Genomic DNA, 13,160 nt, shown 5'->3' with positions numbered 1-13,160 from the left:
TCTTTCCCCACAAGAAATGGCCTCTTCTTGAGCTCATCACAGCTGAACTTAACATCCTATTTCTTTCAGGATTTCCTCTGGTTTACACTAGAAGCGAAGTAGGCTCTCAAAGTGTGGTCCATGGACCAGCAGCATCGCCGCTGGGAGCTTGTTAAAAATACATAATCTTGGTCCTACTGACCAAGACCTACTGAGACAGAATCTGCATCTTAACCAGGTCCCCAGGTGATTCATAGGCACAGCAAGGTTTGGGAAGCACGTGTAAAGGGAACACATTGGGCATCCCTGTAGGCCGACCAACTGTCCCGGTTTGCCCAGGTATGTGGGGCTTTCAGTGTTCAAGCTGGGACAGTCCCAGGAAAGCTGGGAGTTGGTCATGCTATATCCCAAGCTCAAAGGGGACTGACCCTTGGGGCCCCCTCCCAGCTCCTGCCACCTCTCAGTGAGAAGGGCCATTGGTTCTTTTCTCCCTGGCACACCCGGAACCGGTTTGACCAACAATGTGGTTGCCCCCCTAAGTGAATGAGCCAGGAATTCCCGCACTCCCAAGAAAGGCTCATCAGACAGAGCCTTTCTTGTCCTCTGGTCTGTGCTCCATGATTGAGTCACAGACAGGACTCGGTCCTGGGGACAGGTGGGGGTAGGCAGTCAGGGCCACCAGCAATCCTGAAATTGCCCCCACTCTGCACTGTGTCCGTGGATGTTCCTCTCCCTGTGTTTCCCACCACCTCGCCCTCTCTTTTTTTCTCCATCAGGTTTCTGCCTCTGTTTTTCTCTCCCTCTCCCCTCTCTCCCCTGGATTTAGAATTTCACGAAGGCAGCATGCTCAGAATGAAGCCTCTTCTTCCCCTCCACAGATGAACCCCATTCTAGACCTGCTGCCAAACAGGGGTTCTTTCTCATCTTGGTGGTTTCTTTTTTAGCAACTTGGGCACAGCAGGATGGTTGGTGGGCACACATCACACACCCAGTTTATTGCGGCTGCAGAGAGATAATGACAATTGATCATGTTTGGAGATTTTCACCTTGAATCTCATCGGTTCCTCTCTCTCCAGAGCCTAGGGGTCCTTGGGCGGCTGAGCACACGCAGATGGGCATTTACCCAGGATGCACCCACACACGTGCCAACCTGGCTGCCCAGGCACACATACATCCTACTCCTGTTCCGTCCCAATTTCCCTCATCCTCTCGGACCTGCAGGGAGAAGGGGCAGGATGGCAATCTCTATTTTATTGACCAAGAGGGGCAAGGTCTCAAAGCAAGTTTGTCTCAGAGGAACAGACCCAGATATTCTGACTGTCTCCAGCTGGAACTTTGGGCTCCAAACACAGTGTCCAGCCCATATTTGGCACTCGCTGTGTGTTTTCTGAACTGGTTCTGGTCTTTTGGAGCTGGTGCAACTACTGCAAGGATGCCAACCTCTCATGCCCTGGGACACCTCACCAGCTGGATGAAGGCTGGTGATCTCTCTCTTTGCCCAGCCCACAACTTCCCACGCAGCCACTTCCCCAAATTGTTCAAATACTCTTCGCACCTCCTGTAATGAGATGCTAAACAGATCTGAGCTGGAGAGGCAGTTAGACTTCACACACTGAGTATGTAGTAAGTTCCACCTGTAATCATATTAAAAGCATTCGTACCAATGTAACTGCTGTCTTTTCAAAACCTTGAGAAGACTTCCTCCCTGCTCTCCCCCAGTACCCCTACCCTGACAACTCCTACTCTTTTTCTTAGATGAACTTTGGAAATTGGGGCCCAACCTGTTTTGTGGGGTCTTTTCCTATCCTGACTAAGCAGAGGCTAGAGGGGGACATGGGAGAGGAGGGAAGAAAGGGTTGGAATGTTAGGAGCACCTGAGGTTATTGGGGGTGGATGAACAGGGGATAAGGGAATTTATTTGAATTTTGAAAAAACAAATAATACATATAGCTGATAGGTAAAAGAGCACACAAATGACTATTGGGGAGAGAAGTTCTGACTGTGTTTCATACCATCCAGGAAGTGGGGAGGATCTGCCCCCCTGCAAAGGGACAGAACCTGAGCTGGACCATAGGGAACCTGAGACCACGCTATCCTACCCCTCACAGTACCATCCAATCACCAGGTCACCAGACAATCAGCCGACCAAACAACATATTAGTGCCGCACATTTTATGTACAAGGTGTCAAAGACATGCAGAGGGACAGAGACACTGACAGACATACTGGGAGAACATGAGGCCACTGGAGAGGCTGGGCTGTCCAACCCTCTGATGGGTAACTCCCAACCCGCCCGTCCCACCTTCCTCCCTACCACGGTGGGACAGGCAGAGTGCAGCCTTATGGTGCTGCCCAGTACTCTGTCAGGCTGGGTGAGCCAGAGGGGGTGCCTTACCTTGCTGTGGCTCCCATCAGGCACCACCTGTTCCTGTGACTCCTCACACACCGCCCCAAAACTCCGAGCCAAGCTGAGGGCCAGGATAACTGCAAACAGCAGGGCACTCCTCATGATGCCTAGGAGTGCAGACGGACAGGAAGGACAGAGGGAAGGCAAGGAGGAGGACGACACAACACAGGTGCAAACATGGGAGACATTCATGACTAGCAGCCTGGCTTGACCCTGCTTCCCCAGCCCCCCACTCTCCCGCCCAAGCCTTAGTCTGGGAGAGTCTCTGAGCTGGGAGGCGCTCAGTTTCCCTGCTCCCCCATCACATATTTCCCCAGGATATGCACCTGGCAATGAGCAATGGCGCAATAATGTGGGGGACTCCAGCCTCCCAGGGAAGATAATAGATTTATAGGACGTGCATGGGTCTATTTCCTTAGTCGGCTTGAGGAGGGATCCTGGATGCTATTTTCCAGCCCTAGGTACCCCAAGACTTAGGCAAAAACTTTCTAATATAGGAAGAATCAGTCTGTACCCACAGGCTCCAAACACTACATCAACCCCCATTGACTCCTGTTCACCTTCCCAGTATCCTGCTCCCGGATCAAAGGCTGCCACCTTTATTCCCTGCTGACTCTGCCCCTGTCCTTTGGTGCCAGCTCCTGTCCATCCAACATTCTGCCGCTTGTGCCTACCTGTGGAGCAGCTCTGAGCCTGGGGCAGATGGTCTGGCAGGATCAGGGAGGTGGCCGGGAGCACTGTCCGCTCCCCACACACGCTGCTGGTGCTACCGTGAAGAGAGAAACAGGGAGTGGAGGGGCTTGGGGAATGTGGCAGGAGCTCCGGCCCAGCTCCCAGATAAAGGCTCTGGGAGGGTCTGGGGGAGCCGGGGGAGGGGCTGAGAATCACCAATCCCAGGGTGGCTGGAGGGGAGGGGGAGGCTGGTGGGGGGAAGAGGGATATAGGCTGCAGCCACACACAAACACACACACACACACACACACACACACACGCAGCACAAACCCAGCAGTGAGCGGGGGTTATACAGCAGCCCACAGTCCAATAGCCCCTGAGCTGTGCATGCTAAGGGATGATGTTGCGTACGGTTTGTCACAAAATTTCCATGCCGGAGCCAACTCAACAGGTACGGTCCCTGGGCTCTTTCTCCTCCTTGTCCACCCACCAGCTCTTTGCCCTTTAAACTTCCAGCCTCAACTGCCTGGCCAAAACAATTTCTGCCGGGTGCTGTTCTGGTCCTTCCACCACCAGGATGAGCAGGCTCAGGTCCCTGACGATTGAGAGGTGAGTCTGGCACACCCTCCAGTCCTCAGTTCTCCCTCTGTCCTCCTCCCAGCTGGAGCTGACCCATCGCGTTGGTCCTCAGACCAGTAGGGTTGGAACTTCTCCCCACTAGTGAATGCAGAAAACTCCAGGGTCTGCCCCACTCCACCTCCCCAGTGCCAGAGCCTCTCTCCATGGCCTCCCACCCCACTCTTGACCCCCGAATCAGCCTGACGTAGTTGCATCCTTCCAGGGTTCTGACTTCTATCCTTCCTGCTGTCAACTCTGAAAGGAGGGACAGAGCACCACGGCTGAGCTGTTCCCCTACTCTCACCCCCACTCCAGCATTGATCTCTTAACTGCTTCTTTTTCTCCTCACAGTTGCATTTTTTCCCACTCTAATCTGTCTCCCTACAGCTCAGGCATCTTCTCCCCTGAACTTTCAAGCCTCTAGTCCACGCCCCACAGTCGAGGGGCCTTATTCTGCTCACTTCACACCCAAGGTAAGAGAATCCCAGGGGAGAGGCAGAGTCAGGATCTGGCCCAGATCCAGAGAGAAAAGAGCCAGAGAGAAAAACATACTGCTGTAGGAGACGAGGGGAGGGAAAGTGAAAGCCGGCTCCAGAGCAATCATCACTCTTAGCATTTACAATGGGTGCAGAATTTGAACATTTGCAAGACGCTTTGGCAGAGAGCAATCCAACTGATTTTCATCACCTCCACCGTGTGAGTAGGAAATATTCCTATTTTCAGATGAGAGAAGTGAGGCTCAAAAAATTCAGTCACATGCTCTAGGACATATAGCTATTGGAGAACATCCTCAAATTCAGGTTTTTCTCACTCCAAACCTCCCCTTCATTTTACTGCACTGGTCTGTACTTTGACCTGTAAGGGAACAGCTGAGTCTCCCAGAGGGAGTTGGGGGTCCACCTCTCCAAAAGACCTGGAGATTTGGGACCTTGTGCTCTTCTACATCTTGGGATTGGGAAGAGAATCATAGCCCTGTTGCATATTTACTACAAAGACTTCTGCTCACCAGCACCTTCCCCAATCACCCTATTTAAAATTACTACCACTCCATTCTCCATATCCCTTCATTTCTTTTCTTCATACATTACATCAAACATACTACAATTTTACTTATAGTCTGTCTACCCCACATCCCACCAGAATGTCAGCATTATAAGGGCAAGAACTTCCGTCACTTTACTGTTGGATTCCTAGCTCTATAGTGCTTGGCATATAATAGGTGCTCAATAAAAATTTATTTACAAAACAAAAAAGCAAGTCTGAGTCCAGCTCCTTGCATTGCGGCCCACAATGTGGATCCTCCACAGAGCCTCTCAAGCACTGCTAGGGTCCTGAAATGTTTGTCTCCCCACCCTACCCACCCTGGGGTTTGGGCCATACTGAGAAGTCATTCCGGCTTCACGGGGCCCCATGTTCATCCCCGAGTGAGGGCAGCAGCTAGGTCTCCAGGCCCCTTAATTATGTGAGAGGCCAATGGGGCCTCATTAAAAGCTTCCCATTACCCAGCTAATTACAGGGCTCTGTGGGGCAACCATGGCCCAGGACTCAGGGTTGGGAGCCTTTAGTGGAATAAAAGGTAGAAGTGGAAGGCTGTTTACATGTTAATGGCATGACTGGTTCACGCCTTTGAGAAGCTCAGATGCTACTCCTAACTGGACCAGGCCATCTCCCACCTCCTCCTCTTCTCCTCCCTCACCAATCTGGAAAAGGAGGTCCAAGCTGGGCAGGCTGGAGGAAATTGGGGGTGCAGTAGGAAGAATGTGTTAGGCTGAGGGCTAAGAACAAAAAGCCTCCTGGGTCCCGTCTCTACATCAGCCTCCCTCCCCCACCAACCCATCCATCCCTGCCCCCAAGCCCTGGGGCTAGGGAAGCAAGGATTCAGCAAAGGTCCGTCATGAATAATCTCCTTTGATGATGAGGCATCTCACAGAGGATGGCAGGAGCCAAGGATGGGGGGAGCAAGGGAATGGCAGGGAGAATTGATCACCCCTTGATCTCTGGGACTAGCAAAGACTTGAAAGAGCTGATGCTAAGTCAGAGAGGTGATGAAGGAGGGAGGCTTCGGAGGGCTAGGGCAGGCTGGGCTTCACTTTGCCCACAAATCATATGCAAATGGCATGTAAAGCAGGTGCTGCAGCTACAGAGAACCTAGGTGTGTTTCCTTTGAACACTTATTCTTTGAGCTACACCTCAGACACTAACTGTCACTGGCCTAGCGGAGCAGGATCCCTAGCAGACCATCCCTCTGGAGCACCCCCTCTTTATTGCTGGTGCAGGTTGGGGGTGAAGCCAGTAAAACACTGAGCTGAGATGCTTTAATCGGCCATTCCCAGGGGTCAAGGTGGGGCACGTGCCTGTGCGCGCGAGCTGGCCGGCATATGTCCACCACATGCACAGCTTGGGCACAACGTGTGGACCCCTTCGACATCCTGGAGGGGTGCCGTGGGCTGCTGGGGGAGGGGGTTGGGCCATGTGTGACAATGGGTGGAGATACCAGTGAGGAATGGAAGGATGCTGAGTCCTGTGGCCAGGACACAGTCAGCAGACAACCCACAGCACAAGGAGAAGAGTCCCTCAGAGCCTGGGGAAGAAATGGGCTGAGCCAAGAGGGCTGAGCTAGAGCTGGTTTGTGCTGTGAGATGCTCGAATGGCCCCTCTTGGGGGTTAGGGGACTCCAGGATGGCTTGTGCCCCTCAGAGGCTCAAACAGCCTAGACTTTGAGAGAGCTGGACTGGCTGTGAGCAGGGCAGGGCAGCAGAACTTCAGCTTCTCCCATCAAGATGGAGCCAATTCAAGCCCTATAACACAGGTGGGAAAACTGAGCCCCTATAGGCTTCAGGGGACAAAAACACACACTCCTGAGCTCCAGAAGAGAAGAGAAGCAGAGACAGGAAAGAGGAGGAGGGAGGGAGAGATGGGAGAGTAAAGAAGAGAGGACCCCCCCCCTCCACCTCCCTCAGCCTACCATCTATCCACATGACTGACGGGGGGAGGACAGGAAAGAGAGCAGGGGCCCCAGCCCTCCCCGCTCCTACCATTCCCAGCCCGGGGAGCTGACAGTGCCTTCAGCCCTGGGAAAGGAAAAGCAGGATAGGGAGCAGCAGCTGCATATTCTCCTGAAATTGCTTCTGAAAATGACCAGACACTTCACTGGGAAAGTGACGACAATTTGGGCCCTGGGAGCAGCAGATGAGGCGAGAGCGGGGGCGGTCAGGCTCTGGTCACCACCCCCCTCTCGGCCTAGTTCTGAGAAGTAAAGGATGGGGGAACTGTTGTGGGTGGTGGAAGGGTGCCCAGAGCCCCAACTCTGGACACCGCTCCCCACGACAGCTCTAACCCCTCACCCACTGGGAAGAGCTGCCTCCCTGGGCCCCATCTCAGCTCAGAGCAGGGTGTGCCAGAACACGGGGCTGGCTTGTGCTCTCAGGGCTAGATTAATCTGCAGGCAAGAGGATGAGCTAATCAGGTCTCCCGCCAGCATGATTACCTGGGGAGTGAGCTGCCTGCCAGTGGAAGCTGAGGTGGAGGGAGATCCCAGCCTCAAGGCACAGTGAGCTCAGCGGAGACAGGAAAGAGGCAGGGAAGGTAGAGGTCCGAAAGGAGGCAGAGCCGTCCAGACAGAAACAAAAGGCAGCCATTTGTATGCTCACATACAGCGCAGTCTACATTTTACTGCAAACCCAGGAGTTGCTTGTTCCCCAAAGGTAGAGAGCAGAGTGGGAGAGGCTTAGACAAGACAGAATCTATGAGGAAATAGCCACGAAGGAAGTGGGGGAGGGTGATATTTAAAGCATTATACAAACTCTTAGGTGTTAACATTAGTCAGAGCCCACAGCAACGGGGACAACGAGATGGTGTGACAGTTGGAAACCAAGAAAGAAATAATGACGATGACACATGGAAAATAAATGAAGACGAGAGGGAAGAGGTCATAGAGATGGGAGAGTCCGGGTGGGAGGGGGGGGTGTCCCCCTGTCAAGTGCCACCAGCTGCAGGCCCCAGCTGTGGGGCAGTGATTAGTAAGATAACTGTTGGCAGCAGCCTGGCATCTCTGGTGTACGGAAAGGAAAGGGGTGCCAGGGGGCAGATGTGACAAAGCCCAGTGCTGAGCTTGGGGTGGAGGGGGCTATGGAGCTGGGGACCCTGCATTCCCCAGCTCACCTCAGCTCTCATGAGCCCTCCAGCCTTGGGCCTCTTTCCGGACTAAATCTCCAAAGGATCCCAGTTTCTGCCAAGACAGGGATCCTCACTTCTTCCCTCCAGGGACACACTTAATGAATCAGCTCATTGGCCACCTGCGACCTGAGCCCCATCCCCGACTGCCCCACCCCCACCCCAGTCTCTCCAAACCCCGCCAGAGCTCAGCCGGTCAAGGAGCCCGGAGACAATTTCCCTTCTTTTTCATTCTTATTATCTGCATTAGCTGGCTCCAAGGAGCCTGAGGAGACGAAAGGGAGGGGTGCAGAGGGTCTAAGTACAAGCCAGTGAAAAGATGGGGGAACAGGGACCCACCCAAATGACCAAACGTTTGCAAAGCCTCTTGTTTTATTAGTGGGCAAAGAGGCTGAGGGCGGGAGGAAGCTAAGTTTGGAGAGAGGATTGGAAAGGATTGGGAGAAGCAAGGTCCTCTTCCAGGGTTCTGCACTCTCTGAGCCCCACCTCCCATCAGAGGGCTCAGGAACGGGAGCCTCCCACGAAGGTGGGTGGGTGGGAGTAGGGCTGGTGCTGGTCCAGGAAGAAGAAACTGCTGCACCTCCTCACTGTACAGTCACCTCCAGGCAGCGACTCCCCTTCTTCTTGCAGCTCAGCTTGCCATTCCCGCCACCCCCAGGGCCCTGGATGACCTTGACAGCCAAGCTGCTCTCCTTGAACCTCACTGAGAACCTGGAGGGGGAACAGACAGAAAGACAAAGCTAGTGCCCTCATCCCCTCACCCCTACTCCTGTATTTTCATGGTGGCTTCCCCTCCCCTTCTTGAGGCAAGTACATCCCCCCACCAGCCCCCTATGTCAGAAGACTCAAGGCCGCAGAGAACTTGGGTGGCCCTGACCTGACATAGTATGCTTCACTTTCTGACAGGACAAATTTTCCCGGTCACAATGACCGCCAGCTTGGTCATCTGCCCCAAGCCATCCCTCACCCCCAGCTCATGGCCTTACTCCTCAGTCACGGTGACTGGAAGCTGCCTCTGTGTGGCATCCAGCACAGCCCGGTACATTTTGGTCAGCAGTTCAATCACATGCTTGCTGACCAGCAGGAAGTCCCCCTTGGAGCCCACTGATGATATCTTAGGAAGGAGAGAAACAGCAGGGAAGAGATTCATTTTTTTCTCCTCAGGAGCAGCCTGAGAGATATCAAAGGCCCACAGTGAGAGGTCTGCTCTCCATGGCCTCCAGCTCGCCCCAGCCCTGTGATGCCCACCACCTTCTCCAGTCTGGGGCCCTGCCCCCACCCAGCTCTGATACCTCACTCAGATGCAAGCTAAAAAGCCCATCCTTGAAGCTGGTGACTGACACCCCGGCCACACTGTTTAGTGCGACGACAGTCTTGGCCTGGGAATTCTTGGTGTCTGAGATAATCACGTGCCCCTTGGTCAGAAGGAGAATTCGAGAGGAGGTCTAGGGACAGAACAGGAAAGGGTGAGGAAGGGTTGTGATGCATCCTCACCCTTCCAGCTACCAGCCGAGGCTCTGGATCAGGCTGGGGGAGGAGTTCAGGATATGGGCCTTCACCTTGCCATTGCCACGGTTGACCTTCATCACAGTCTCAGCCACCAGAACAGGCCCTTCCTCCCTGCCCTTCAGCTTCTGTAGCTTGGGGTTTCCTTGCAGCCCAATGTAGTCACCGTGGAATGGAATAGGGACACTGAGGACACACGGGAGGTACGCAGTGGAGATAAGGTCCTTACCTCCGACCTCCAAGGTCCTTGTACCTCTCCCGAGTTCCCATCTTGGTCCTCCCGTGCTCCATCCCCCATCCTCCGCCGTACCCTGTGTCTCGGTGGTTCTCAGAGCACAGTCCAGGACCGACATCAGCATCCCCTAGGACCTTGTTAGAAAGGCAAATTCTTTGGCCCCACCCCAGACCTCCTAAAACAGAAACTCTGAGGAGGGCATGCAGCAACCTGGCTGTTATCCAGCCTGCCAGGTGATTCTGAGGTGCACTAAAGTTTGAGAACCACACCTCTGTTCCACCTGGGGAATCTTCTCTTTGCTATTGATGAAATTGTACAGGGTCTGGGAGGCACTCACCTCTGGGGGTATGAAGCCTTCTTGCCCTTGAACAGTTCGCTGGCACAGAGCTTCTCCCTTAGGACCTCTACCTGCTTCGGGGACAGCTGATCCCGGAATTTCTTGCACTGTGACAGGGGCGGGGAAGGAGGACACTTCAGAGAGGGCAGGGGCTGGAGGAGCACTGGGGAGGGCAAGGGGGACTGAGGGATGCTGGGGGAGGGGGATGGAAATGGTCAAATATAAGCCCCAGGAGGGCTGTGTGCCCACAGCACAGCACAAGGCCTACTCCCAGACAGGTGCTCAAAAGTATTTCTTGAGTAGAAGAACTCTGTGCTAAGTGAAATAAGCCAGACAAAAGGACAAATGTGGCATGAGTTCACTTATATGAGGTACCTAGAATAGTTAAATTCATAGAGACAGAAAGTAGATCATACTTTCTGGGGGCTGAGGGACACAGGAATGGGGAGTTATTGCTTAATGTGTACAGAGTTTCAGTTTGGGATGATGAAAAATAGTATGGAGACAGATGGCAGTGATGGTTGCACAACAATGCGAATGTGCTTAATGCCACTGAACTGTTTACTTAAGAATAGTTAAAATGGTAAATTTTATGTATTACCACAATAAAAAAAAATTTAAGTGGAAGAGGGAGGCAGAAGAGGAAAATCAGGAGGAGGAGAAAAAAAAAAAAAAAAGACAAATGAGAGAGGAGTTACCTGAGCCCCAGGAGAGGCTGCCCAGGCCCCGCTCACCTTCCATTTGTAGAAGAGCTTCTGAAGCTCGTGGTTAGCTGTGTTGAAGTACTTGTAAGGGGCAGCTGGCCACCTTTTGTCCAAGACATTGGTAGACGGCAAATCGTTCTTCAGCCCCAGGAGGAATTTCCGTGCCTGGGTTGGGCGCAGGGGGGTTGGGAATGGGATGATGAGGAGACCTCCTGACAGGCAAACTGGCACCCAGATCCCACCACTTTGAGGGAGAAGGCCACCCACAGGGAGAAGCAACAAGTGGAGCTGAGGAGATGGAAGGGAGTCCCTTCCTGATCTCTTTCAGTGTGAATGTAGACTTGAGGTTGGGCAGTAAGAGCGTGAACGGGAGATGGAGGGGAGAGAAGGAGTAGTTCCAAGCAGATACCTTCTACACAGGGTAGTGAGGTGGGAGGAGCAATATGAAAACTGGCCTTAATATTTTGCTTCGGTAGCTTCCTATTCTCGAGGCTTATAATTGCCTACAGATGGCTGCCCCACTGTCTGTGTTAGCTATTGGACAGGTACCAAATCTTCCCTCCTCTCTGCTCAGTCAAGGCCAACACCTCAACCTGGCATTCAAAGTCCTCTACTTAGAGCCCAACCTCATGTCACAGGGTCCCCTGCATTATCTAATCCTGGCACACCAACCAGACTGGACTCCCTGACTTGCCCTCTGCCCAGCCCATTCATTATCACTCTGTGCCTTAGCTCATGCTCCTCTCAGCTCAACTCTGCCAACCCAGATTCTACCTATCCTGTGAGATGCAGCTCAAAGCCCTCCCAGATTCCCTGGGCCAGTGGTGTCTCTCCTTACTTTGAAGCCCCGTAGCACTTTGTCTATACGTCTGTTTCTGTACTACCGTTATTTGCATGGAAATCTCCCTCTTCTACAGGGTGAGTCTCTGGGAGTCAGGATGCTAGGTCCTGAGTTTTTTCACCATTCAACATCATTGAGCATCTGTTCTGTGCCTGGCACTGTTCTAGGTATGGGGACACAGCAGTGAACAGAGTAAACAAAGTCTCTTCTCACTGAGTTTACATTCTACTGTGGGTGGAGAAGGAGACAGCCCACAAGCAAATAAACATAGACTGTAGCTTCCAATAATTATATACGCTATGATGCAAAAAAAGCAGAACTGAGACAGGAATGAGTGGTAGCATATTCCAGACAAGAAGGAAAGCCAGTGTGACTGGGCTAAATCGAGCAAGAGAAGAAAAGATCAGAGAGTAGGTTAGCCAAGGAGAGATCATGAAGGGCCTTGTAGGCTGTGGTAAGGACATTTGGCTTTATGTGGAGTGAAATGGAACACCTTTAGAGGGTCTTAGGGGAAGAGTGACATAATCTGACTTAAGGTTTTACTTTTTAATTTTTAAAATGTAATACAACTTATTTTCTTATTTTGAAATGTTTTTAATTTGAGTGAAAGTGGAAACAACATTGCAATGAATATCTGAATAACATATACTTCTCACCTAAATTCACCAGCTGATAATGTTAACATCTTACCCTATCTTTGTGCTCTTTCTAACACACGCACACATAAATACAAATGCATGTAAGTATATAAATACATGCATATGTACAAATCTTGGCTACTATAGCATCCTAAAGTAGGTTACAGTTATCATGACATTTTCCTCTAAAGCTTAAGCACGCATTGCCCAAGAACCAGGATATTTTCCTACACAGTCATGATTCTATCACCATACCTAAGAAAATTAACATTAATTGGACACACTCACCCAACAGTAATGTATGTGCAAATCTCTTCTAATGTCCTTTATAAACTTTAAAAATGTACTCTTTGACTTTGTTTTTATTTTTCCTGATCCAGGATCCAATCAAGTTTCACCCGTGGCATCTGACTGTTTAAGTCTCCCCCAATCTAGAACAAGGACTCTTAAGTCTTTATATCTCAGGGAGCACCTAGCACTTATTTATGGGATAGAATTACTGAAGGTATAGAAAATGACTTGACCTTGAACACTTCCAAATTTCTGGAATTTTTGTGAAAACTTTTTACTGAGATTATTAGGTTAAAAAACTAAAATAAAAAAAGGCAGAACACACAGTATATTGCTGTAACTCTCCAGGAACAATCCAAGCTCTTTGTATCTTCCACTACAAAGATCTAGTGGGCTTGGTCTAATCACCCTGGAGTCCCCAGTCCTTGGCCTGGTTTGATTTAATTCAATAAACATTCCTTAGCATGTCCCATAATCCCCCATGTTCCAACTGATGTGGAGATTCTGAGGTTTTTCTTTGTTTTTTTTAGATCTAGAAAGTTCTGCTTTTCCCTATGCAGCCCTCCTGCCCGCAGGTCTACCCAGAGCCATGGATACCTGGGTTGCCCAGGCCTCTGTGAGTGTGTTGGGAGTGGTGAGGCAGGAAGGGGAGGGGAACAGTCATAGGTGGTGGTTAAAACTAGAGTCAAATAGCTTGTATCCCAGCTCTACCACATATCAGCTATGGAACTCCTACAAGTTATTCAACCTCTCTGGGCC

General features: G+C 51.5%; 2 protein-coding genes across 3 annotated transcripts in view; both read right to left on the bottom strand.

Annotated features, from left to right (window-relative positions):
• The window catches only part of TAC3 (tachykinin precursor 3), a 7,629-nt gene extending 4,441 nt beyond the window's left edge, over positions 1-3,188 (bottom strand). Inside the window, exons 1-2 of the mRNA XM_007467691.1 lie at positions 3,061-3,188; positions 2,375-2,493 (exon numbers count right to left, since the gene is read on the bottom strand). Coding sequence (XP_007467753.1) covers positions 2,375-2,488 — 114 coding nt within the window. The 5' untranslated portion in view covers positions 2,489-2,493; positions 3,061-3,188. The remainder of the gene's footprint in view (positions 1-2,374; positions 2,494-3,060) is intronic.
• A 4,882-nt stretch (positions 3,189-8,070) lies between these two features.
• The window catches only part of MYO1A (myosin IA), a 20,527-nt gene continuing 15,437 nt past the window's right edge, over positions 8,071-13,160 (bottom strand). Inside the window, exons 23-28 of one of the 2 annotated variants that reach the window (XM_007467690.1) lie at positions 10,662-10,796; positions 9,928-10,034; positions 9,409-9,541; positions 9,142-9,294; positions 8,836-8,963; positions 8,071-8,560 (exon numbers count right to left, since the gene is read on the bottom strand). In XM_007467690.1, the coding sequence (XP_007467752.1) occupies positions 8,434-8,560; positions 8,836-8,963; positions 9,142-9,294; positions 9,409-9,541; positions 9,928-10,034; positions 10,662-10,796 (783 nt within the window). In that variant the 3' untranslated portion in view covers positions 8,071-8,433. The remainder of the gene's footprint in view (positions 8,561-8,835; positions 8,964-9,141; positions 9,295-9,408; positions 9,542-9,927; positions 10,035-10,661; positions 10,797-13,160) is intronic. The other variant, XM_007467689.1, reaches the window with a different exon arrangement.

The sequence above is a fragment of the Lipotes vexillifer genome, unplaced genomic scaffold (genome assembly GCF_000442215.2).
Source record: "Lipotes vexillifer unplaced genomic scaffold, Lipotes_vexillifer_v1.1 scaffold387, whole genome shotgun sequence".
Taxonomy (NCBI): Eukaryota; Metazoa; Chordata; class Mammalia; order Artiodactyla; family Lipotidae; genus Lipotes; species Lipotes vexillifer.
Note: the sequence above shows the minus strand (reverse complement) of the source record. Positions and strands in the feature narration are given on the sequence as shown.